At 45.3% G+C, this 23034-nt stretch overlaps 1 protein-coding gene across 5 annotated transcripts; it reads right to left on the bottom strand.

Moving 5' to 3' along the window:
• Nucleotides 1-835: 835 nt before the first annotated feature.
• Nucleotides 836-21350, bottom strand: LOC126529635 (uncharacterized). Of its 5 annotated transcripts, none has more exons than XM_055069911.2 (5): nt 20706-21350; nt 12840-13185; nt 9383-9636; nt 8394-8898; nt 836-1882 (listed from the first exon to the last, which is right to left on the bottom strand). In XM_055069911.2, exons 2-5 carry the CDS (start codon nt 13091-13093, stop codon nt 1609-1611), a joined length of 1287 nt encoding a protein of 428 aa, XP_054925886.1. In that variant the 5' UTR covers nt 13094-13185; nt 20706-21350; the 3' UTR covers nt 836-1608. The 5 variants fall into 5 exon arrangements, with proteins under 5 accessions (XP_054925886.1, XP_054925887.1, XP_050033106.2 ...); XM_055069912.2 differs by lacking the exon at nt 20706-21350 and adding an exon at nt 17055-17161 and having other exon boundaries at nt 8394-8619; XM_050177149.3 differs by lacking the exon at nt 20706-21350 and adding an exon at nt 17055-17160.
• Between the last annotated feature and the right edge of the window lie 1684 nt (nt 21351-23034).

Genomic DNA, 23034 nt, shown 5'->3' with positions numbered 1-23034 from the left:
TGACTGGGCCCCAATACAAGAACTGCCATGTTCAGCGCATAGACGGGACAAAAAAAAATGTGACAGGCAAAACAAGGCGCCTGTCATGGGACCGTGATCATGAGAAGGAACTGTATAAAAGAATAAAAATGAGTTGGAGTGCACATGACAGGTACTACCAAATCATGAATTGGGGCTTACCAGTTTTGTTGAAAAGAAAAATGTACAAGCATTGCATTCTACAGGTGCTAACATATGGGGCAGAAACTTGTAGGTTAACAAAGAAGCTCTAGAACAAGCCAAGGAATGCGCAAAGAGCGATGGAACGAAAAATGTTAGGCATAACGTTAATAGACAGGAAGAGAGTGGTGTGAATCAGGGAGCAAACGGGGGCAGCTGATATTCTAGTTAACATTAGGAAAAAAAATTGAGCTGAGCACTCCATGTAATGCGTAGGGCAGATGCCCGATAGACCATCAGACTTACGGAATGAGTACCAAAAGAAGGGAAGCGCAGTCAAGGACGGCAGAAAATTAGGTGGGGTGATGAAACTAATTAGTTTTCAGGAGGAATTTTGAGTCAGCTACCTCAAGACAGGGGTAATTGAAGATCGCCGGGATAGGCCTTCGTCTTTCAGCGGACATAAAAAATAGCCGGCAGCTGCTGGTGCTCGTCCTAATGCTGCTGGTGCTGGTGCTGTAGCTGGTGCTGGTGCTGCTGCTTCTGCTGCTGCTGATGATGATGATGATGATGACGACGACGACGACGAAGATGATGATAACATGAAAAATATTTCGTAATGGGCGACAGTTGCATGGTAAAAGTGTAGCATCTCCATGTCCCCGTGAAGGGAGTATACATTTCCTCATCTCTTTATTTGTTATAGTAAAAACAATTTTCTTTTTCTAAATAAAGAGATGACTATGCAACATCATGTGGTGGGTTGGCACGTTCACGCTGAATCCTAGATTTTTCAGTAGCGATAGTGGTACTCGAAGCGTATGGCACGGGGGCTTCGGATATACTGCCACGAAACGTGTTTACAAAAATGAAGAAAGGTTTTCCGCTGCATAGTACATATATAATGGCTAAATGCAAGAACGTCAGGTAGTGAGAAGTGGAGGTAAAAATACAATATTTCCCCCGGAAAACACTAGTATTGTTGGCAAAGGAAAGCTGCGATATTTGTTCCTTCTTATTTATTTATTTCGGTATGTTCATTGTCGAGAGACATTAAAGAGGAAACCAGGCAAAAATACAAGTTTTCGGAGTTTTAGCTTGAACCGTTCATGTAAAAGAACCAATCGAATAAGCGCCAATCGCGACAGGAAATAAACCATTATTAACAAGAATCTACAGTTTCTTCGAGGTAAGGTAGCAAACTGCGCCAAAGAACACAAAACACAGGAAAATAGATCGAGACGATCGGAAGGCGTCTCGTTCTCGCTGCTTGTCCTTTGTGTTCTCTAATGTCGTTTGCTGCCATAATGAACCAACTAGTTCAACAATACGTTTCGACTAGTAGTGGTAGGCATCTTCTTGTAAAGAATGTTCTCACATGTTGCGCATGCCTGCTCACGGTACGACCTTGCAGAATTCGTGTAAATATTTTCCTTGGCGTGGGAACACTCAACGGAAAGTCACAGATGGTCGCCCTTGACTCTGCGGCACCGGTACAGGCGGAGGATCGGCGATGAAGCTCCGAACCGCGTCGACGACTCTTTGAACGTATTTGAGCGAAGGTGAGCTCAGTAGCTGAAGATCTTCGTCTTCTAGCGTCTTCTCGGGCAGTCCGCCGAAGAAGTCGAAAACGGTGCCAACAGCCCCCGTAGTTGACGTCGTCACCGTGACGTTAGACGTAAAGGTCAAGTTGTAGGTGATAACTCGAAGTGAATCTTCCGTTCTGCAAGAAGAGTAGAACATTTTTTGACACTTCATATAGAAAGCCGCAAACCTTTTTTTCTAGTGGCATCATTTTGCTAAGTTTCTTCTGAATGTTACTTATAGGTCACTGGGAAAGCTAATTTCGGGACGGTATACGGTGATCTCTGATTACGAATAGTAGTAGCACCAGCTGTCATTTTCGAGATCCCAACTGATTCGGTAATTTTGGCTTGCACAGAGCACAAAACACACTATATGTTAATGCAGCCTCGTATAGTATAGTGAGATCTGACAAAATGCAGCGCCTGAAAGGTGAAACGGTGAAAGCACTTGAAGGCGCTTTGAAGAAATGTCATCAGAAGTGACACACGATGTTAGAACCGACACTTTCCCGTCCAATGAAAGCGATTCGGGATTCCGCTGTTGTCGTGAGCTGCGTTGTTACAGCGTTCAGGGACAGGAAAGACGTGCGCGAGGACGCTGTCGCTGAGTGCAAAGGGCGCAGGCCTGCGCCCATGCGTGGAAAGATGTGCAGTCGTGAGACGTGGAAGTCTCGCAGACGTGAAAACAAGGCAAGGCGGCTGTACTGTGAGACCGCTTCTCCACTCAGCGCTCCCCCTCGACTGAAGCTGAGCGGCGGCGGCACCCATAGACTAACATGCTCACTGCTTCTCAGTGTCACACAAATGAGGTTTCCGACGTAGTAGTTCTGCGGAAACCCGCAAGGGGGAGAGAAGTAATTAATAAAGGGAAAATCGGACATCCACCAGTTCGTAGCAATTGCTACAAAGAAAACCCATACGGATTCCTCGAAAGAAAAGCGTCAGAGTTGAAGCTCTTAAGGTTTTCTTATTCTTTCTTATTCGTGCACTCGAACCTCCTTATAACGAAACGGGAGATCACGAAATAACAGATATAACAAAGTAAATAAAGTTTCACTTGAGATCGCGAAAGAGATCTACGCATCTAAAACCTCGTCTTAACGAAGCGAAATTGTCCTGCCAATGGACATGATCAACTAGATTCGTCTCCAAAACCAAACACTACCCGACCGTTGCGCGCCGATTACATCGCTTTCCGCGGGCTTCGACGCTCCTTCGCCGCGGCAGTTCAAGACCTCCGCGCCGAATGCGTCGTCGAGCAACACTGATCTTTTTCACCGCCGCGCGTAGCTGCTCCACTGACCTCTCTCTTGCGCGTGCCTGACTGCGCGAGCCGCGCCACGCTGTGCGGCTACACGCCGTGGTGCGGAAGATGCGCGCCGCCCAGGCAGTCGCAGCGGGGCGTGACCTCCAAGATCTCACCAGCCCACTCTCGGGGGTCTGCACACGCAGCGGTGCGAAAAATTAGTGCTGTCAATTCTCTGTTTCCCTACTGCGCGCCGCGCATGCAGCCGCAGCTGGACTTGGCCTCCCAGACCTCCGAGCGCAATCTCGGACTGTGACGCCCACGAGACGTTCTTTTGGGGGATCGCCAACCGTGTGTGCTTAGGCGCGAGTAAGAGCGGGCGCGAGAGAGAAAATCTGGGAGCTTTTACTCCTTGAATATAAGGCTCAGACACTATTCTTCGATGTTCGGAGTTCTGTCATCCCGCTGGCATCCAGCTAGTTCCGGTCCTGAAAGGAAGTCACGTGTGCTGGGATCCCAAGAAAACCCGAACCTGCTCGAAGTTTGCAAAATCCACGAAGGAAGGAAACTCAGGAGAGGCCCTGACGTCACTCTTTGTGAAGCTAAAGTGAAGCCGGAAGTTGGCGTTTCTCGTGGCGTTGCTCCGCCTTTCGGGTCAGCTCTCCTCTCTTGTTTACATTTCTCGCGAAACCACGCCGCGCTACGCGCAACCGGGCTGCTCGGATGCGCGCGCTCCGCAGCAATACTAAACAAAATCATGTAATCGCGATGTCTCACTGCATTACCTTTGCCGAAATCATGTTGAAAGGAGTTCACAATAAACTTCGCAAATTGGGCCGTGGGTCGAATCGGCTGCTTTTACTGGCTTTTATGAAAATAAACATGCTTTATCAGGCCAACCAAATGAGCTATTCTCATCAACCGCGGGTACCTGCCGCTGCTCAGTTCTCGCGCAATTTTAAAAAAGGTCTCCTTTATCGCGGCCTTATACATGTTTTTCTCTGCTTGGACTTCCTGGGGCTCTCAGACGGTCTTGCGAGCTAGACGTCTGGCCATACGACAAAAGTGTACGCATTATCACTGCACTGCAAGAACGCACTGGAGACACGTAGGACGCACCGACCCATTTGTGATCCATTTGGAGTTTATGAGCACAAACACATTCTCGTTTGAGGAATCGTCGTGCTTTATTGAACAAAGTTCGGGTGGCCGCGCATCACTACGACAGCGCGCCGGCGAGGAGGCAGAATGTCATTTCTGACTCCGCGTTTAGATTCATAGACTGCGGCCTGAGGTGCCTTCTTACCACGGTAAGTGGAGCATCACGTAACTAAAGTTCTGCGATAGCCGGCGCACGGTGCCGAACAGTACGCGCGTAGAAACGGTCTACGTGCGACCATGGAACAGCCGTTTGATGTGTTCGCAGGCGTACGTTCTGTGGAGCCTTGCTCACTCTTGCAGCGCATCCGCTAATCTTCACTTCCCTGCGCTTCTCGCGTGCACAGATAAGATACGCCTGACGTAGGTAGGATTCGTTCCTTAAGTCAAAGCAGCCGTTTCTTTCCCATCTTCCAGGATGAAGCGTCGGCTGGCAGGCGCACGTTGCCGATGGCAGCAAAATGCACATATTCTGCGTAACGCCCCATCAGCACCTGTATTGAGGTACACAGCTGTGCAGGTGTGCATCAACCTCGAACGCGCTCTGCTTAAAAGAGTTCGTGCTGTCGCAAGTAATGCGAGGAACAAGCAACAGTTAAGCAACATGTGTTTTAATATGCACAAAAGCAAGTTGCTACCGAACACGAACTATGCATTCATAACCTATGTCTACGTGCCGCCGAGGGCACGTTGCCGAGGGCAGCAAAATGCACATATTCTGCCTAACGCCCTATCAGCACGTGTATTGAGGTACACAGCTGTCCAGGTGTGCATGAACCTCGAACGCGCTCTGCTTAAAAGACTTCGCGCTAACGCAAGTAATGCGAGGAACAAGCAACAGTTAAGCAACATGTGTTTTAATATGCACAAAAGCAAGTTGCTACCGAACACGAACTATGCATTCATAACCTATGTCTACGTGCCGCCAATGCACCATATGCGCTGTCAAAAGCAGGAATCACTGACCTGCAAGGCGTTCATTGCACAGATTCTGAAACGCATCGGTTTTGGCCTGCGATGGCACGTTAGCATGATTCCGCCAAAGAGGGCAATATTTCCCGCGGATATTCCTTCGGCCGTTGCCATTGCCGTAGCGCGGTACATTGCGTGCAGCGTTGCATGCGCGTTCATTTCACGAACTTTAGTTCCTCGTGTCTCACTTGGGCACAGCAAAATCCGGGAGAGCACGGTCCAGCTAACGCAGCCCACGAGACGTTCACGGAGACCAACGCAAACCTGCCCGCACGGCGCCTTTGCCACGGTACGAAACCTACTGAGCAACGCGTGTGAGTGCGCAGAACCGAAGCAAAGCCGCCATTGTGGCCCGAAAGGCGTGGCCGCCACGGCAAAGAAATAAAAAATCAGCAAAAAAGAGGATACCCTACTACGTCATTTCCTCCACACTTTTCTCCTAGCGCGTGGAGGGGGTAGGGCCTCTCGTCAGTTTCCTTCCTCCATGGCAAAATCGAACGCGAGACAGCTGGACAAATGCAAACATGCTAGTTTTCTTAAAGAAGCGCGCGTTGTATGCGTTTGTCTCTAGGCGTGCCGGCATTGCGGAGTGGGGTCGGGTTTGTTTACGCTCCGACGCTGGCTGCCCGCTGTGGTGAGGCAGTGGGCACGGACGCCCCGTTTGGTGATCGTTCTGTCTGAAGGTATGTGGGACAGATTTTCACGCACCTGTGGCGCTGGTGCTCAGTCAGTCATGCCGGATTAGACATTTCTTGCCCCTTACGGCGGTGTACATTTAAAAAAAAACATAACTGATATTTCCGGGGGAGCAGTACGGGCCGTAGTAGAGGCCCGGCCTGCTTTCCCGGTGCGGTATCTTCGCTCTTGGCAGGCTTTTCGTATGCTGATGTCCGCGACTTTTCCGAAGCATTTTTGAGTGGTGCCCTTGGAGTGAAATAAATGCACAGCGCCTTAGCAAACGCAGTTGAACGCCACTGCGTGATATCATGCCCTGAAGATTATTGGCTTTACGTCTCGCTCACGTTAGGTTAGGTTAGCGTAGGTTTAGGTTAGGTTTGTGTGAGCTTCGGTTAGGTTACGTTAACGTAAAAGGCGGTAGGGTGGCGCGGCGTATTCTCACAGCGGTTATGCCGTGCACAATTTTGTCTTTGCGTTTCGGCCACGTTAGGTTAGATTAACGTTAGTTTTGGTCAGGTTAGGTTAGTGTAAGAGGCGTTAGGGTGGCGCGGCGTATTCTAACAGCGGTTACGCCGTGAGGATTATATACTTTTTGTCTCGGCCACGTTTGCTTAAGGTAACGTTAGGTTAGGTTAGCGTTAGTGTTAGAGGCGTTAGGATAGCGCGACGTATTCTCATAGCGGTTGCAGGGGCGTCAAGCTTCACCGGCGGCCTTTCAGCCACTCGCGTTCAAACGCGGTTGCTAAGGCGCTCTGACTTCTAGATTTTCAATAGATGCGGCCCGGCCTCTACTACGGTCCCTACTGCTCCCACGGAAACATCTGTGATGTTATTTCCAAGGTACATCGCCGTAACGCGAAGGGAAGCTATGGTCCGGCACGACTGACTTGGCACGCGCGCCGCAAGTGCGAGACAGTCCGTCCGACACAGCGGTCGTCAAATGGGGCCGTCCGAGCGTAAACAAACTCGACCCCACTCCGCAATGCCGACACGCCTAGGGACAAGCGCATACAACACTCGCTAACAAACCTCTTCGTAGTGCCTAGGCAGAATCATATATTCCAGAAGCAAAAGCACCCAGATTTTCTCTCTCGCACACGCTCTTACTCGCGCCTGCGCAGAAACGTCGAGCGATCCCTCTAATGAACGTCTCATCACTGACATCGGGGCAATCTCGGAGGTCACGAGCCGGCGGAGCCAAGCATGGCGTGGCGAAGTTCGCTTGCCTCCTCGATCACACAATGCAGCGCTGTGTTTTGGGCCACGTGCTCTTCGACCGCGAAGAGACAAGTGGAAAACGGGTGCAAAAGACCATCGCATTCAAACAGCAGCCACCTATCGAAGAGCAGTCGCGTCGGATGCTAAGTCGCGCTTTGCTCACGCCGAAGATTCCTTGGTTCTTCTATTGAAATTTCATCGCTTGCGTGACCATGCAGCGGTTCCGCAGGTTTCAAAACCGTCTTCTTATTTCCATATTTACAATTTTGCACCCCATAGGATATATATTGTTATAGACGGTAATAATTGATATAACGAAGTTACGCATATACCGAAATAATTTCGGCTGCCCATTCAATTTCGGTATTTATTTACTTACTTTATTACCCACAACGCCTTAACAGGCATTACAGTGGGGGAGGGTATACGCAAAAAATATAAACAAATACACACAGTGTCAGTCACACAACTCATAAAAATAACCACTAATCACAATCAGTCACAAAATACACATGTGATTGGCACAAACTTAAACGTGCTTATGCTAACATAGAAAAGAAAACATCATTAGACATAAAAGAGTCAATGTTTGACGGCAATTCGTTCCATTCGCGGATTGTTTTAGGAAAGAAAGACAATCGAAGTAAATCAGCCTTGCATGTGATTTCCCGTACCTTGAACATATGATCAACTCGATCTGAGACACAGTAGGGTGCAAGCAAATATTTTGTATTTTCAATGCCGACACGACCATGGCAAACAGCATGAAAAAATTTCAATTCCAACTTACGTCGACGATTATCTAAATGCTCCCAATTCAGCGTTTCTTTTATACTTTCCGCCCCAATAGTACTGCGGTAATTGCCTGACACAAACCGGGCAGCCAAATTTTGAATCCTTTCCAATTGATCAATGTCTCGCTTTGCTGGAGGGTCCCAGACTATGCAGGCATATTCAAGAAGTGGTCTAACATTGGTTTTGTACAGTAATTCTTTAGTAGGTACAGGAAACGTTTTGGCATTCCGACGCAAAAAGCCCAACACTTTCCCGAGGTTCAAGTGCATATAGTAGTTAGAGTGCACATAGGTCTACTGGTGTATTGGTCTGAGGATCAATGTGTGAAATGCAAATTGGCTTTCACACCGACACACCAATAGAGTAATCGGACACTGCACTAATAGACCTGTTGGACTAACAAACTAATATACCTATTAGACTAATGCACTAATATGTCTATTAGATAAATAGACTAACAGACCCGTTAGATCAATACACCGATAGACCTAATAGGCTGTATTAGTACGAAGGGCCGAATGGCCTATCAGTTCGTGCATAGGAATTTTTCGCTAGGGACAGCACCACTCAAACTCACTCACTCTTGGATCTCTAGGACGGCCTCCAATGCCGGGATCCGCAGGTCGAAGGTTGCGCTCGTGCTCACAAAGAAGGCGCCGACCGATGCTGCCGCGCGCACTCTGACATCTTTGAAAGCCAGGTCGAACCGAGCCCGGAGACCGCACTCGCCGACCGACGTCCAGCTGTGGCCGTTGACGGAGACGTTCGAGAGGCCGGTCACGTTGCCCGCCGTCACCTGCACCTGGCCTACGGAGAAAGCAAACGGTTCGAGATCGTCGGGAAGAGCTGCGGGCTCGAATCCCGTCGAGACCACAAGCGTTTTCAGGCAGCCGTCGAAGACACCCAGCGGGCGCCGCCTGCGAGCCCTATAAGGCTCCAGCCGCTGTTCCGTGAGCCTGCCTACGTCTCCGCTTGATCCCGAATATGCGTTGCTGTCACGTCGATTAGAACGTCTGCCCTGTGTGAGGGCCAAATACCGCGAGGCAGCATTCAATCCATTTTTCCACTCACGGATAATTGGCGAGTCTGCAAAACGAAGGTGCGGGAAGAACATTATTTAATTGCCAATTGGTTAACCTATTTATTTATTTATTTATTTAGTTACATATAGAAGATAAAGAACATTAAATTAGCGGAAGATTTCTTCTGAACGTCACTATTTTTCGACTAAAACTACTGCACTTCTTTTATGATTCATCCTTTAATGCTTTCTACTCATTATACGCTAAATATAAGGTGCTTCTGTGCGGTGAAATTCCAGAATGGTATAAGAAATGAACTGAATTGGCCATATGCACTCTTTTTCGTGTTGTTATTTACCTAGAACACCGACACTTTCCATTGGAACCCACCATCTGAACATAAGCTCGGCGCACATGCTTTCCTGTGCTTCAGCTTTCCGCGAAAGCACGGAACCCTAATTGTACAACCATTCTTGTCCCATTCCCCACTTGCCCTTAACGCGTGAATACCGTTTCGGCCTGGTACGTGTGCCACTAGCTTTACTCACCTTCTGCACGAACGGTGCGCTCCGTGCTAGCCACTGCGTATAGCTTCACTGCCCCGAGTGCGTCCGCTGCCAATTTTCGGAGCTCCTGAACCAGGGCTTCGCCGACCTTCTTCTGAATGAAAGGCCTCAATTGGTCGAATACGATGTCGTAGACAGCTCCGTACAAAATGACGTCGTCTTCCTCGTCGAATAACAGACGAATCCTAGACATCCTCACTCCATGCACCTCAACACGAAGTTCGTTCGGCGATGACCTTGAATTATCAAAAAAAAAGAAAGAAAGAAAGACAGATGCTGCTTCACTCGCACAGATACTGACCCTCTCGACGCTTGCTTGCAGAAGTAATTATCTAGGAGAAATCGACAGTGAGGTGTGAACAGCTTTGTTCGGTGACATGCTATGAAAATTTATATCCGGTAAATTCAAATTTTTCTCCTCTTCGATAACGGAAAGCTTGCGCGGTGCATGTGTTGCTTGGAATTGCATATGCACGCATACAGTCAGCACTAAAAGGGAAAAAGGAACCTGTTGCTAACTAGAGCCCGTACAGTTACCGGAAATGCGTTTGAGAACTTACAAGTGTGGCCTAAACAAAGCTATACGGTGAAAGCAACTTAAAGACATGGTTGTAATTACGAGAATAGGGGAGCGAAATCAATCATCCTGTGCCTGGGAGACTGCAATAATGAAGTTGGTTCACAATGCTTGAAGTTCTATTACCTGTATCCCGGGAATGCGCGACGTCAAGGCGCAGGCTTCTCGATTAACATTGCTGTCCCAAATTTTTAAATTTTACGTTCAAATCTAAGTGTAACGGGAATTTACCGTTTCGGCTTCGACAAATTTGTGCTCCATCGCAGGACATGATTAGAACCCGTGCCCAACAGTACATTGTTCCTTTCAGCAGGATGCCCCGTTCAATAAGCTGCCTCGGCTGGTTAGATTGCATCAATACGCGCAGCAGGTTAATTAACGAGGTGCTCACATAAATATTCGTCTATTTGCCTTGTTTGTTTGTTTTTAAAGGCATACTCCTCAAAAACACGGAGAAACTGTATTGTCATGTCTGAACCCACTCTAAAAAAAATTGCGATATATGTATATATATATATATTTTTTACAGACTAAGTTCGCTTTCACTATGTCATGTTAGACGCGGCTGGAGTAAAGGTCACATGGGTGAGGGGGCACGTATTCATAAAATATCATGGCATATACCGACATTTGCTCTATAACTTTTTACCGTCGTCGTACGTGCTCATCGGCAAGTACCTAAGGGACAATGGGTGAGCTGTTCCGCGGAGCATTTCTGCAGGAAAGGAGGAGGGGTTTAATCGATTGGCTCAACACCTACGGGCCACAAAATGATGCTCGTCGTCATCTATAGCCTTGTAAAACGTGCCTGAGTTGACTAACCCGACTGAAGATGGGGGAAGGGCACACGACGACGGCGGTATGACGCTGCCCTTTCTGTACACCGGGTAATTCAGCGAACCGTTTGAAATAAAAAAAAAAAACATTGCCTGTGTAAGATAGCACAATTCTAGCTCATGAGCTGGTCTACTCAAAGAGGCGGCCATTACTTGCACAAAAGATTCAAATGGATAATCGACCAGTTAACAAAAATTCACAAATTAATTTTTCAACTAATTACCTTATGGCACATACGGTAGAAACTCGATCAAACGAAACCCGATTTGACGGAGTTCCCGACCTAATGAAGAAATTTCCATTCCCCAGCCGGTACCAATCAGGTTCAATGTCGTCATCAACCCAAATTAACGAAACTAGCTCGCGTTAAAGCCGACCTAAAGAAACTTTTCTAGAAATAAATGAGTAAGAAAAGCTCTGATTTCTTTCCAAGTTTGACCCAAACGGGTTTTTCTTCAAGCTTGCGTTCGAACGCTATCGCGTTAAAACATCTAGGCGCCCTGGTCACGGCCCTACCCGCCGTGGTTGCTTAGTGGCTATGGAGCACGAGGTCACGGGATCGAATCCCGGCCACGGCGGCCGCATTTCAATGGGGGCAAAATGCGAAAACACACGTGTACTTAGATTTAGGTGCACGTGAAAGAACCCCAGGTGGTTGAAATTTCTGGAGTCCCCCACTACGGCGTTCCTCATAATCAGAAAGTCGTTTTGGCACATGAAACCACATAATTAAGTTTTTTTTTTTTCAGTCACGGCCCTAGTTTTATTTTGACGAGGCTGCACGCTACGCTCATGCAGTGAACAACGGACTCAGCAGTTCGTAGCGTTTTTACCTACCAGATGGCGCTAGGGCCGGCGGTGGTTGCGCCGCTCTCGCGGATTTTTTACACGCGCAAGCGTGGGTTAGCGGCAAATATAATGCCGCGGTAAATTTGTGTGAGGCTACGCTACAATTTTAGATTTTGAAGGACCGAAAAATATTTTACTCTATTTTACGAACTTCCAGATTTAACTAAATAATTCGAGCGTGATCATCACTTCGTTAAATCGGCTGTCAACCATATTGCAATTTACAAATCCTAGCCGGGGAGGTTGCAAGGCGGATCCACTTGGAACGAATTCTCAGGACGACACTACTTCGATATGTTAATTCTCGAACTTCTCGGAGAAAATGCATTGGCACTCATGTTACTTTTGTGTTTCAATGCATAAGACGACGTTTTGTTAAGAAAGTAAAAGAACCACAGTGCATTTCTGCCGCAAGTTTGACAGCGCATATCTTGTGAATGGTGTCATCCACACGATTCTTTTCTCGAGTGAATACACCTTGCAGTCTCACCCGCTAGAACTGGAAGATAGCAATATGTGTCATAAGGTAATTAGTTTAAAACTTTATTAGTGAATGCTTATTGATCGGTTGATTATGCATTTTAATTTTTTTGTGCAATATCACTTCATTGAGTGGATCACCTCACGGACTATTAGTGTGCTATCTGCAACAGGCAATGTTCAAATTTTTTTGAAAGTTTTCGCTGAAACAACATGTATTCGTTCTGTGTACCTTCAGAAAATTTCCTCTGTCCCACTTCTTCTGCCCATTTGGGTGAGGACTTGGGCAAAGAGTCGTTAAAAATAAAGTTTCTATCTCTCTATTGACCTATTTATCCATGTTATTCGTGCTGTTTCTTTTTTCATTCATCAATGCGTATAGCGACTTGTCTAACTCGAGATGTTTTTGAAGCTCAGTTACAGTAACAGAACAGGGAGCCGCGGGTACAGAAGCGCAGTAGATAACTGTAGGGGACTAACCGGTGTGTTGCGATATTGTAATCTACGGGGAAGACTGACAGAGATAGCTGACGCAGGAAAGGCTCTGTGCAGTGAACTTCAAATAGCCCCCTGCTGCTGCTGCTGCTGCTGCTGCTATGCTGCTGCTGTTGATGATGGTGATGGTGATGATGATGATGACTCTACGCACTATGCGCCAAGGCAACATACGGTGGTCACGATACCCCGGTCGCTTACTCTTGGACGGTGAACGAAGCCTGGAAATGTGGAATGCGTGCGCGTAGGTCTACAGTTGCTCGTAGGAAACCAGTCCGGAGTCCTGCGGCATAGTAAGCCTCCAGGGGCCCTCCCACTATATGGAAAGTCAGTTGGCTGCCGGAGTCGTCAACGCGGAACACGGCTTCGCCGCTCCTCCGAGCGCTGCCGAGGCCGCGCAGCACGCCATCCGAGAAGCCCGCTCTCAGGTCCAAAAATTCATCCACGTTGTGCATAAAGTCCGGCAAATCTATTTCGGAAAATCGATCTGAGCCGAGCAGCTTTCTCAGACCTCTGTCGAAAACGGACTCGTCTCGATAGCAGATCTCTGCAAAGGAAAAAAAAAAGCATCCAGCAATTTGTCTTTCAAGAAACGATGAGAAAGTAACCTTGAAAATTTCCAACTAAGGCGTCGTCAAAGAAATAAGCGGGAAAATAAGGCAGAGAACAATATAAGCGCCGACTACCAACATAACTTTATTCTGAAACGCCAGCCTTATAAACTTTTAAACGGGAACTAAAGAGAAATATTAGTCAAGCTTTAGCAGTAAGTGACCCTCCTGCAATACAAAAAAAAAGCCGCTTTTACTGGGAAAGGGAGCTTGGTGAGGTAGAAAACACGCCAAAGCGAAATACAGGTGGCAACGTCACCTTGAAGTTTCCGCACCATCTCGCCGCGACGTTAATTGTGACGGTGCGTGCCCACACCCGGTTACCATTCTTAAGCTAGATGGACGACACGGTATTGCAGAGGAGCCAGAGACTGAACTTAGCAAGTATTGAGAACATTTACCATTTATCATTACAAACAGGAGGAAAATACTTTGAAATTTGCGACGTCACAGTGATGCGTACCGGCGCTGAGATTCCGCCGCAAATCTTAAAAAAAATGATTTTTTCGTCTGGTAATCAACCTATTGTGTTAATTTACTGGTCGATTGCCTTAAAGTCCACGTCGAGCAAGGTATTATAGCGCGTAGTTGCTAAGCACATCAGGAATTTCTTTTCTTTTCAAGGTATGTATTTATTTTCCAACGAATGTCAGCGTGGGATTCAGGAGACCGTGCACGAGAGTGACATATCTAGTAGAGAAAATTCATTATATTGCCTAACTGGTTGATGGAAGAGTGCAACTTAGCATGATATACTTGGACTTCAAGGAAGCGTTTGTTAAAGTGAGTCACAGCAAACTAATTTTTAAATTAAATACAACTCTATGAAACGTTAACGTTGTTCAATGCTTCTACCTAGTGACCGGCAATATGTCAGTATGAGTGTAAACGGGTCTGAGATCGCTGAGGTTGAATTAGGGGCACTCAATGGGCACAAAAAAACTGTATGCGCGTCACCATAAGTCACATGCACTGGCCCCTAGACGTCAAATACACACTGCCGGGCAATCCTTTCAGAAAAGCGACGTTACCAAACTTTCAGTCTTAAAATACAATCGACACATTATCAATATTGTTAGCAAAGTGAATAAAAGCTTAGGATTCATCTGCCGAACTTTCCAGCTTGCTTCTGCCGAAACGAAGTTAATCGCTTCCAAGATCTTAGTGCGCGTTATACTGGAATATGCAGGCAAAGGTTTGGAATCTACATACAAATAAACAATAACTCAAATTAGAAAGTGTGCAGCCTGCATCACTGCGTTTCATTCATTCTCGTTATAGGAACGTAGGTTCTGTTTTGCTCCTTTATGAAAAAGCCATCTTATTGTTACTACAACTTCGATGAAAGCAGTAGAGGCTAAACTTTTTTAACAATGTTACGAACACAGCCTTAGCTAACAAAAATTATTATGCAAAGAAAATGAGATTTAGGATACAACAGAATACACGTATACATTCAACTGAATCAAGATCTCATAAAGACTCCTTGAAATTCATTTTTTTTTTTGCGCGAGCAGCAAGGGAATGTAACCAACTTACAGACTGCGTTGCTTCTGCAGTTAGCCTAAAGGAGTTCGCCCTTGTGTCTTCGGAATTTCGGTAAGTTTGTCACAACTTCATATTTATGTACTGATCGTTCTAGTGCTTGTTTCGACACACAGTTTTCTTATAACCGGTGAGCACATATGTACGATCTGCATCCCGCTACTGTCTTGGTCCTGTAAGGGATCGGTTGTATCACGAATAAATAGAGTAAGTATTACCGCAAGACTAACCGAAATGGAGTTTTGAAAGACTGCTTCATCACGAGCTTTGAGGTTCGGCCTTGTTGGTGAGAAATACATAGGACTGTTTTTAAGCAGAGCGACAGCTGCAGTTTCCACTTGCTTGACCGCGTCTGTCGTACTGCTTATTAATTCCTAAGATACTCCATCAGTCTATAAAACAAGAAAGATATTCGCAGGAAGATGGAGGCTTGAAGTGGTTAACAGTACAGTAAAACAAGGAATGTCGCTGACGCCAACTTTTCGACAATGAAACTTTTCTTCGACAGGGCAGCAACTACTTTTTTCTGCCTTGACAGCGGCTCTCATTACGAAGGCAGATATCCTTGTGGAAACGTTGGCTTCAGCGACATTCCTTACGCTACCGCTGTTAATGATTTCGTCAGTGTAAACTTATACATTGTTACTCGTCAGTGTCCCTTTAAACCTTGGCGCTCCCAAGTAAAAACGAATTAGCAGTCAGCGCTCTATCATCCGCTACTTTCTGTCGAATAGTCATTACGTTGCTTCAGTCGAAAATTTGAAGGTGAACAAACATGGCCGCGTAAAGACGTTGCCGTGAAGTAAAGCGAGACACAACAGCTCCGTTTGCGGTGTTTTCAGTAGTGTAAAACTGTCATCACTCTGGTGCGCTTGTAGGTCTACTGATAGAGTGTATGTACTGGTTTTAGAGATATCCTTGCGGGCAAACACCGCTGGTTATCGGGCATAGGCTCCCTGCCTGGTACGTGAGGGGGATCGAGGAAGTTGCAGTGGCAACTGAGAAATCGTGCTTTTGATAGCAACAAGTTCGCTGCTGCAGGGACTAGGCAAGCAGCGAGGTGTAGTGCACTGCCCAAACAAGCGAATGACGTCTTCCGGACTTTGAGGGGGAAAATATCCAATACAGTCAGCGTTCTGAGCCAACACAAGGTCATTAAAATGACAGAAGTTTCTCAGATTACTGGCTAGCAGTTCATGTTGTTATATCGCCAAGAGGATCTTGGAGCTTTCCGCGAAGAGTGCACCTGCAAAGATGGGTGCACATTCATCTGTATGTTCGTTCTCCGATGGTATTTTCGCTGGCGTACTTTGGCTCCAGCGCGCCGGCGAGAAGATACGAGGCGCTTTTGAAAACCTTATCGACATGTCACTTCGCAGAAATTTGGGTCGTGTGTTATGAGAAGCGGGAGACAAGCGGGTGGTTAACAGCAGGGTCATGTTAGGGGCCACATTCGAGAAACTTGTGACCCTTTTTGAACCAATTACATATGTAGGCATCATAATGCTTCGCAAGGTATGTTGGGCACGTAGATGAACGGAAGCCAGAGCCAGCGTGAGAAATCATTGTGCCAACTCTAATTACATAACACTATGTACGCTTGGGGCTGCATGTCATTGACTGTCCATGAATTTTTGTTAGATGTCTATAGGTTGCGGTGTGTTAAAATTGGGTGCCTTTGCCACATCGTAGGAAACTGCCAGCCACAGCGTGTAACTTATATGTAAATTGTCTTCGAGTAAATTACGGCACACTTTTCACATTCTTGTCACTGCAAATTTAGAAATTCGAAATACTTTAGACTTTCTTTAATCTGCTGAATGAGCCACATAAAGTTTTGATAGCATGTTAAAATTTTTACTCCGCATATTTTTCTTTGCTGTTCCTGTCCGTTTCTTCTTGAGGTGCACAAAATTAAGTTTGTCTCTTTAAAATCCAGATTAACACCTAGAAGCGCAAAGTAAAAGTTGGCCAAATTGAGGGGCTCAATGCAGAGAAAATAAGGAGCTCAAATAGACTAAGGTTCAGTTGCGATAGCATTACTTATGTCACGAGATATAGTGAATGAGAGGAATGGATAGAGGAAAAGGAAAAAAGTACCAGCAAAGCGGACGTAACCTGACATAACCTTTGACATAATTCACATGTCCTGAATAAATCGACAATCCGTCCGTGCAGCTGTCAGTTTGGATAATGAAGTGCCGATAATTAAAGTATAAACAGTGAAAGGAAAAACGCAAGTGCTATTAACTGAACTTACCGCTCATGGACACTGGTAGCAATAATACCAAGACAAAAGACACCGAGGAAGACATGTTGCGCAGGTTTGTACTAATTCAGTCACACACTGGAGGAGACCGTTGCACTCCGGTCCTGCCAAGGAAACGGAGTGCGAAAGCCCTCCACACCAGCAGCGAGTTTTTATGTCTGAGGGGCCCTGCCATGATAGCGTATCTTGATTCTTGACTCTTCGCAGCAGCGACGTACATCCACGCCGCGTCGGATTATTTTTCACGCTGGCAGCCTGCGCAGACGAGGCTGTTTCGTCACAGTTCTTAAACTGTCGGCAAACGCCTTTTGAGAAACGCCCGAACGAGGAAGTGAATGAAACGGACTCGAGCACGGCCACAGATAAAGAAAGCCCCAACCCGGCCGAAGTGCAAGCATAGTTTCGGAATCTTCACACAAAGTGTTGAGCGCAATTCGACAGGGGCGGAACTATGGTTCCAGACAACTTTAACGGATAGTAAATGCCGTGACTCCCTCCAAGCCAGAAGACCCATACTAACGGTATTAGAGGGAGAGGTCGCACTATAGTGCCTGCGTGCTCCACTACTGAGCCTATTCAGACAGCATGGGAATAACTTGTAGCGCTCGAATTTTTCCAAATGTTGTCCTTATTGCGTTAAAGAACCTCGTGCACTCGCATATATTCCGCTTCTTCCCTATCGAAAAATCCCACAAAGCTCATATCTTCGGTATCCACGTAACAGGTAACAATATGTTGTAGAATTTATTTATTTATTTATTTATTTATTTACCTATTTATTACAATACCCTCAGTGCCTACAGGGGCGTTAGAAAGAGTGTGGATGGAAAAACAAATGGTTATGCACACTAAAAATGTACAACCAAAAGCAATAATCATTATGTAGATGCTTGTCCGATGACATGCTGTGTGATCGCTGTCTTGAAGGACTGCGTGTTTTCCGTGCAGGCAATAAGGGGCGGATGATGGTTCCACTCTGCGCTAACCTTAGGTACGGAAGAATTAGAAAACACATTCGTTTTGTAGCTACGCATGGCAACATGACCCGGATCATCAACAAGCGATCATATGTATGATGGGATTTAAGAAAAAATTACTCTTTCAGTGTCTGGTTATGAAGGAAAATGCTGCGGAAAAGACTTAATATCAACTTAAAAGAGTGAAGGGCCCAAAACGGAAGCTTGAAGAACACCAGATGTTACGGAACACGATGATGATAACGAGTCGTCAGCTGGTACAAGCTGGGAGCCGTTAGTCAAGAAACATTTAATCCGTTTTAAAACATTTGGCTCAATTTTCAGGGAACTTATTTTTAAAATGAGTAAACGATGTTCCTTAGCAAAGTTTAGAAAGACAAAGTCCGTTAGTAAGCCTCCATCTAAAGACGATGCTAAGAAATTAGGAAAATACAAGAGTTGAAACAATACCTTCATCTGGGCGACTTGGCCCGTCTTGACAGTTTTCATGAAAAAGCGGTAAAGACGAAGACGACGGAACACATACGACAGGAATGGCGCACTCCTGTCCCGCCAGTCCTGTCGTATGCGTTCCTTCGTCTTCGTCTTTAGCACGTTTTAACGAAAACTGACAAGAGTTGAGTCGCGCAAGAAAAATTCTTGCTAAAACTGTGCTGACAAAAAGTGAAGAACGAGTTGCTTTCAAGAAAAGAAACGAGATTAGTATATATAATGGGCTCTAAAAGCTTACAGGGAATCCGTGCTAATGAAATAGGCCTGTAGAAAGATGTTTAGATGTTGTTGTTTTTTCAGATTATTATACACAAGTAACAATCACTTGTCGGACCTGTTGCCGAAGGCTAGTTGAAGGTCCGATAATAAATATAAAGGAAATCCTAGTACAGCAGGAATAAAAAAAGAGCAGCAGTAATTGCGTATAAAATGTTCTTGATTGTTATTTCTCAAGTCAACTAAAAGTAAGTGAATACATCAGAGCACCAAAGAACAGTGTAAGGGGCACAGTTAAAATAAAGGAGGATACATATCCCAATGTAAGGATGTGTACTATTAAGTCAATTTCTTTCACGTTTTCCACAAATAATTGCAAACAATATGGACTAGTACTGAACTGCTTGATAAAGCATACAATTTATGAAATTCAATACGTACATAATGAGCAAGAACTAGAGCAATATGACATTTCAATCCATAACAAAACAACACAATCGCTTCCTACTAAATACACAGAATAAGCAGAAAATAGTCTAAAAATATAATTCTCCTCGCTTTGCACAGATCTATCAACTCTGTCTTTAACAAAGAAAGAAAATATTGTTTCAGGGCACTAGGGAAGTTCGGGGAGTTAATGACACCCGCTGGGACTCCGTTCCAGGTTTTAATGCCTGTGAACTGTAGCGTACGCTCTCCGTATATATTACTACATGGTGCGAGATTAAAATCACCTGCAGTTACAATTCTTGTACGAGTAAAATATGGATAAGCCGAATGGGGGGTTGAATCTAACAACCCTATAAACACACAATGAAATGCTCTACTGAATAGTGAAATGGTAACATGCCATATTGGTGGAATAATGGAGCCGTGTGTTCGTAATTCTTAGAATGAGACATAATTCTAATTGCGCGTTTTTGGAGCCTAATAATCGGATTTAGTATAGTTTTATACGCCCATCCCTACAAGTCGATTAAATACCTTAAGCGACTTTCAATAATATCAAAATACATAACCCGTAATACTTAGGTGTCAAAGTGCTCGGGGGCTAGAATTAAGCCGTTACAACCAGATGTCAATCTAGAGCAGACGCTCGTTATATGATCTTCCCATGGCAGATGCGTATCAAAAATTACCCCAAGGTATTTGTAAGAGCTTGTCTGATCCAGTGGGAAGTAATTTATATGTATGTTTAAAGGTGTAGTATCTACTATTTTGAAGCGCGACTGAAAAACAATATAATTTGTTTTCTTTGTGTTAATTGTTAATTTGTTAGCCAAGCACCAGTCGGAAATTCTGTTTAACTCTAGATTTACCTTATGACTAAGTTCTGCAATATTATCCGCCCTTACTTATAATACATGTGTCATCTGCATACATCAATACTTCTGCAGAGTCTATAATTTGTTGCAGGTCATTGCGGAGCCCTGAGGGACTCCAGTTACAATATTTTGTTTTGAAGAAGTTATCTTAATGACTTTCACGCCCTGAGATCGATCGTGCATATAACTTGATAAAAAGTCAAATAATTTGCCTCGAAACCCACAATGTTTAAGTTTGTCCACTAAGATGCAATGATCCACTGTGTCGAATGCTTTCTTTAAATCGAAAAAGACGACAGCGACTAGTTTATTTAGTTGTAAAGCCATATTTATCTTTTGCGTTAACGTGATGACTGCAGTAGCTGTTGAGAAACGAGGTCTGAAGCCATGTTGCGGATGGCAGAGCACATTGTACTTGTCACGGATCCCCTCCGGAGAACACTCTGGCCGAAAGAATGGACGGGGCGACAGGTGTACCCACACAGATGCACATTTAATACAACCCACGCGACACGAACAGCAGCACACAAACCTAACAAAATTAACAGACATGATATAAAAACTATCAGTACACACGAACCGGTAACACTGCCACTAGCGTTCTATTGAGAGTGGTTGGCGTTCATGCTCACATCTGGTTGGGTGCGAATGTGGCGTGGTGCGGGTCCCGTAGCCGGCGTCGGAGTGGCGTTCGACGTTCGAGGGCTGGCGTCGCTGGAGGCGTCGTTGGTTGCGTCGTACTCGCTCCCGGTCCAAGCGCCCGTGGAGGTGTGGCCGATGATGTTAGCGTTGGGGCACCACCCGGAAGGGTGGCAACAGCGGTAGAGACACCCCTGGCCGTAGCAGGTGGTGGCGTCCTCCGTGGACTCCCCGGAACGGGCTCAGGAACGGCAGGAAGTCTGCGGTGCAAAGCGGTAGAACACGAGCACGCCGGAGCAGTAGCCGGTGTCGCTCTCTTCCGGTCGAACCGTCCCTGACCCGCCGAGTCTCCGCTGCTTTCTTCTTCCCCCCGTGTATCGCCCTTCCTCGGCCTTTTATAGCCTTCTTGCTAGTCCACGTAATCCTTCTCTTCGTCTTCTTCTCTTCTCCACCAATCATCGCTTTCCATTTCACCGGATACTTCTCAACCAATCATCTCTTGCCACCTCACTGAGAACTTCTTTATCTTCTTTCGTCTTCAGTTAATCCACGTCATTCTTAACGCCATCCTCGTCGTCGTCTTGAAACGTTTCTTCGTCTACCATTTTATTTTATCTTCCCTCTTATATGTGACAGTACTTATCAAGGAATAATTTTATCCGATTCGATCATTTTTTTTTTCAAAAGCAGTATTCATTATGCTTAAAATAGAGATCGGCCTATAATCTGAAGGGTCAGACGGATCACCTTCTTTGTGTATTGCAATGACCTTGGCAATTTTTAGAGAATTTGGATATATTGCTTGAGTAATAGAGTGATTCAACATTCGACACAAAACTGAGCCTAATATATCAATATTTTCCTTTAACACCTTTACAGAAATGCCACCGGGGCCTGACGCTTTATTGTTTAGTGTATTTAAAATGTTTGAAATGATGTCACTGAGGTCTCTCTCTCTCCTAGAATAAACGAATTTACTACTGGATTTAGGAGCGGGAGGAGCTTCACTATTTGGCTGTGGTAGTTGAGCGGCTATTGCTGGACCTACAGTAGTAAAATATGTGTTGAAGTCTTCGACACTGTCTGCATCGACAGTGGGAGGATAAACACAGTTTTTTTTGCTTTTTTACCAATAACCTCATTTACTATTCGCCACAGTTTGGAATTACCGGCAGCTTGACTGATACGTTCTGAATTAAAATATATCTTTCGGACCCTCATTATGGACACCGCTTTGTTCCGAAATGTCCCTTACTACCTAAATATTAGGCATTACTCCCATTATGCCTCTATTTGTTATAACAGTATGTTTTCTTCTAAGTATTTCCAAAATTTGTGTCGTCATTCATGGACAGATAGGCTGATTATAAGAACTTCGAGTATATGTACTGCTACACTCATTTATCAAATGGCTAATTAAGGTAATTAATTCGGAAAACTATATGTGTGCATTATCATTGTACACTTTCTCAAGGTCGACCTCAAGGATTTTATCTCTAAACTTCTTCTAATCTAACCTGGTTATAAGCCTCCTGTCTTCTTTGTTCTTTAGACTTTGGCTGTTAAATGCCGTGAGGATAGGCAAATGCTCTGAAAGAGGCCGACTGTAGATCGCACTATCGATCCCACACTCGATGTTCGTCAGTGAATGATCTATTAGAGTAGCCGTAGTGCTTGTTACACGCGTTGGTTGACATATCAAATTTTGGAAATTAATCGATTTAAGGAGATAAGAATAATCATTGCGTATTGGATTAAGTACATCTATATTCACGTCACCAACGTTTACAAGCTGCGTAGCTTGGCAGTTTGTAAGCAACATAAAATTGATTCCATGTTATCGAGAGAACTGCCAAGGCTCGCGGTGATAGGTCGATAGACCACCCCTACAATATAACCGGTTTCTATTTTCACAAACAGTGCTTCAATATCGCAGGAAGGGAATGTATTCGAAGGCAGTACTGTAAAATCGAGATTATTTCTCACTAACAGGGTGACACCACCCCTCGATAACGTGACACACGAGGGCGGGATGTTAATCTGTACCATGGAACATCTACGATTTCATCGTTCAAGAAGCCAAGTTTCACTTGTTGCAATGGCGTCATACAGGAAATTATGCACCGACAAAAATGAGGTCAACAGGTTTACGTTTTTTCTTAAACTGCGTATGTTACGATGAAAAATGGTCACATTTTTGTTCAAACAAAGGTAATGAATTTGATTGGATGTGTAAGCCATTTTGATTTAAAGATTGCAACTTTTAGGCAGCCCAAATATATGGAATCACACTATTTGGGCTAAAGCTTCTTCACTTGTAAG

Source organism: Dermacentor andersoni, chromosome 9, assembly GCF_023375885.2.
Source record: "Dermacentor andersoni chromosome 9, qqDerAnde1_hic_scaffold, whole genome shotgun sequence".
NCBI lineage: Eukaryota > Metazoa > Arthropoda > Arachnida > Ixodida > Ixodidae > Dermacentor > Dermacentor andersoni.
Note: the sequence above shows the minus strand (reverse complement) of the source record. Positions and strands in the feature narration are given on the sequence as shown.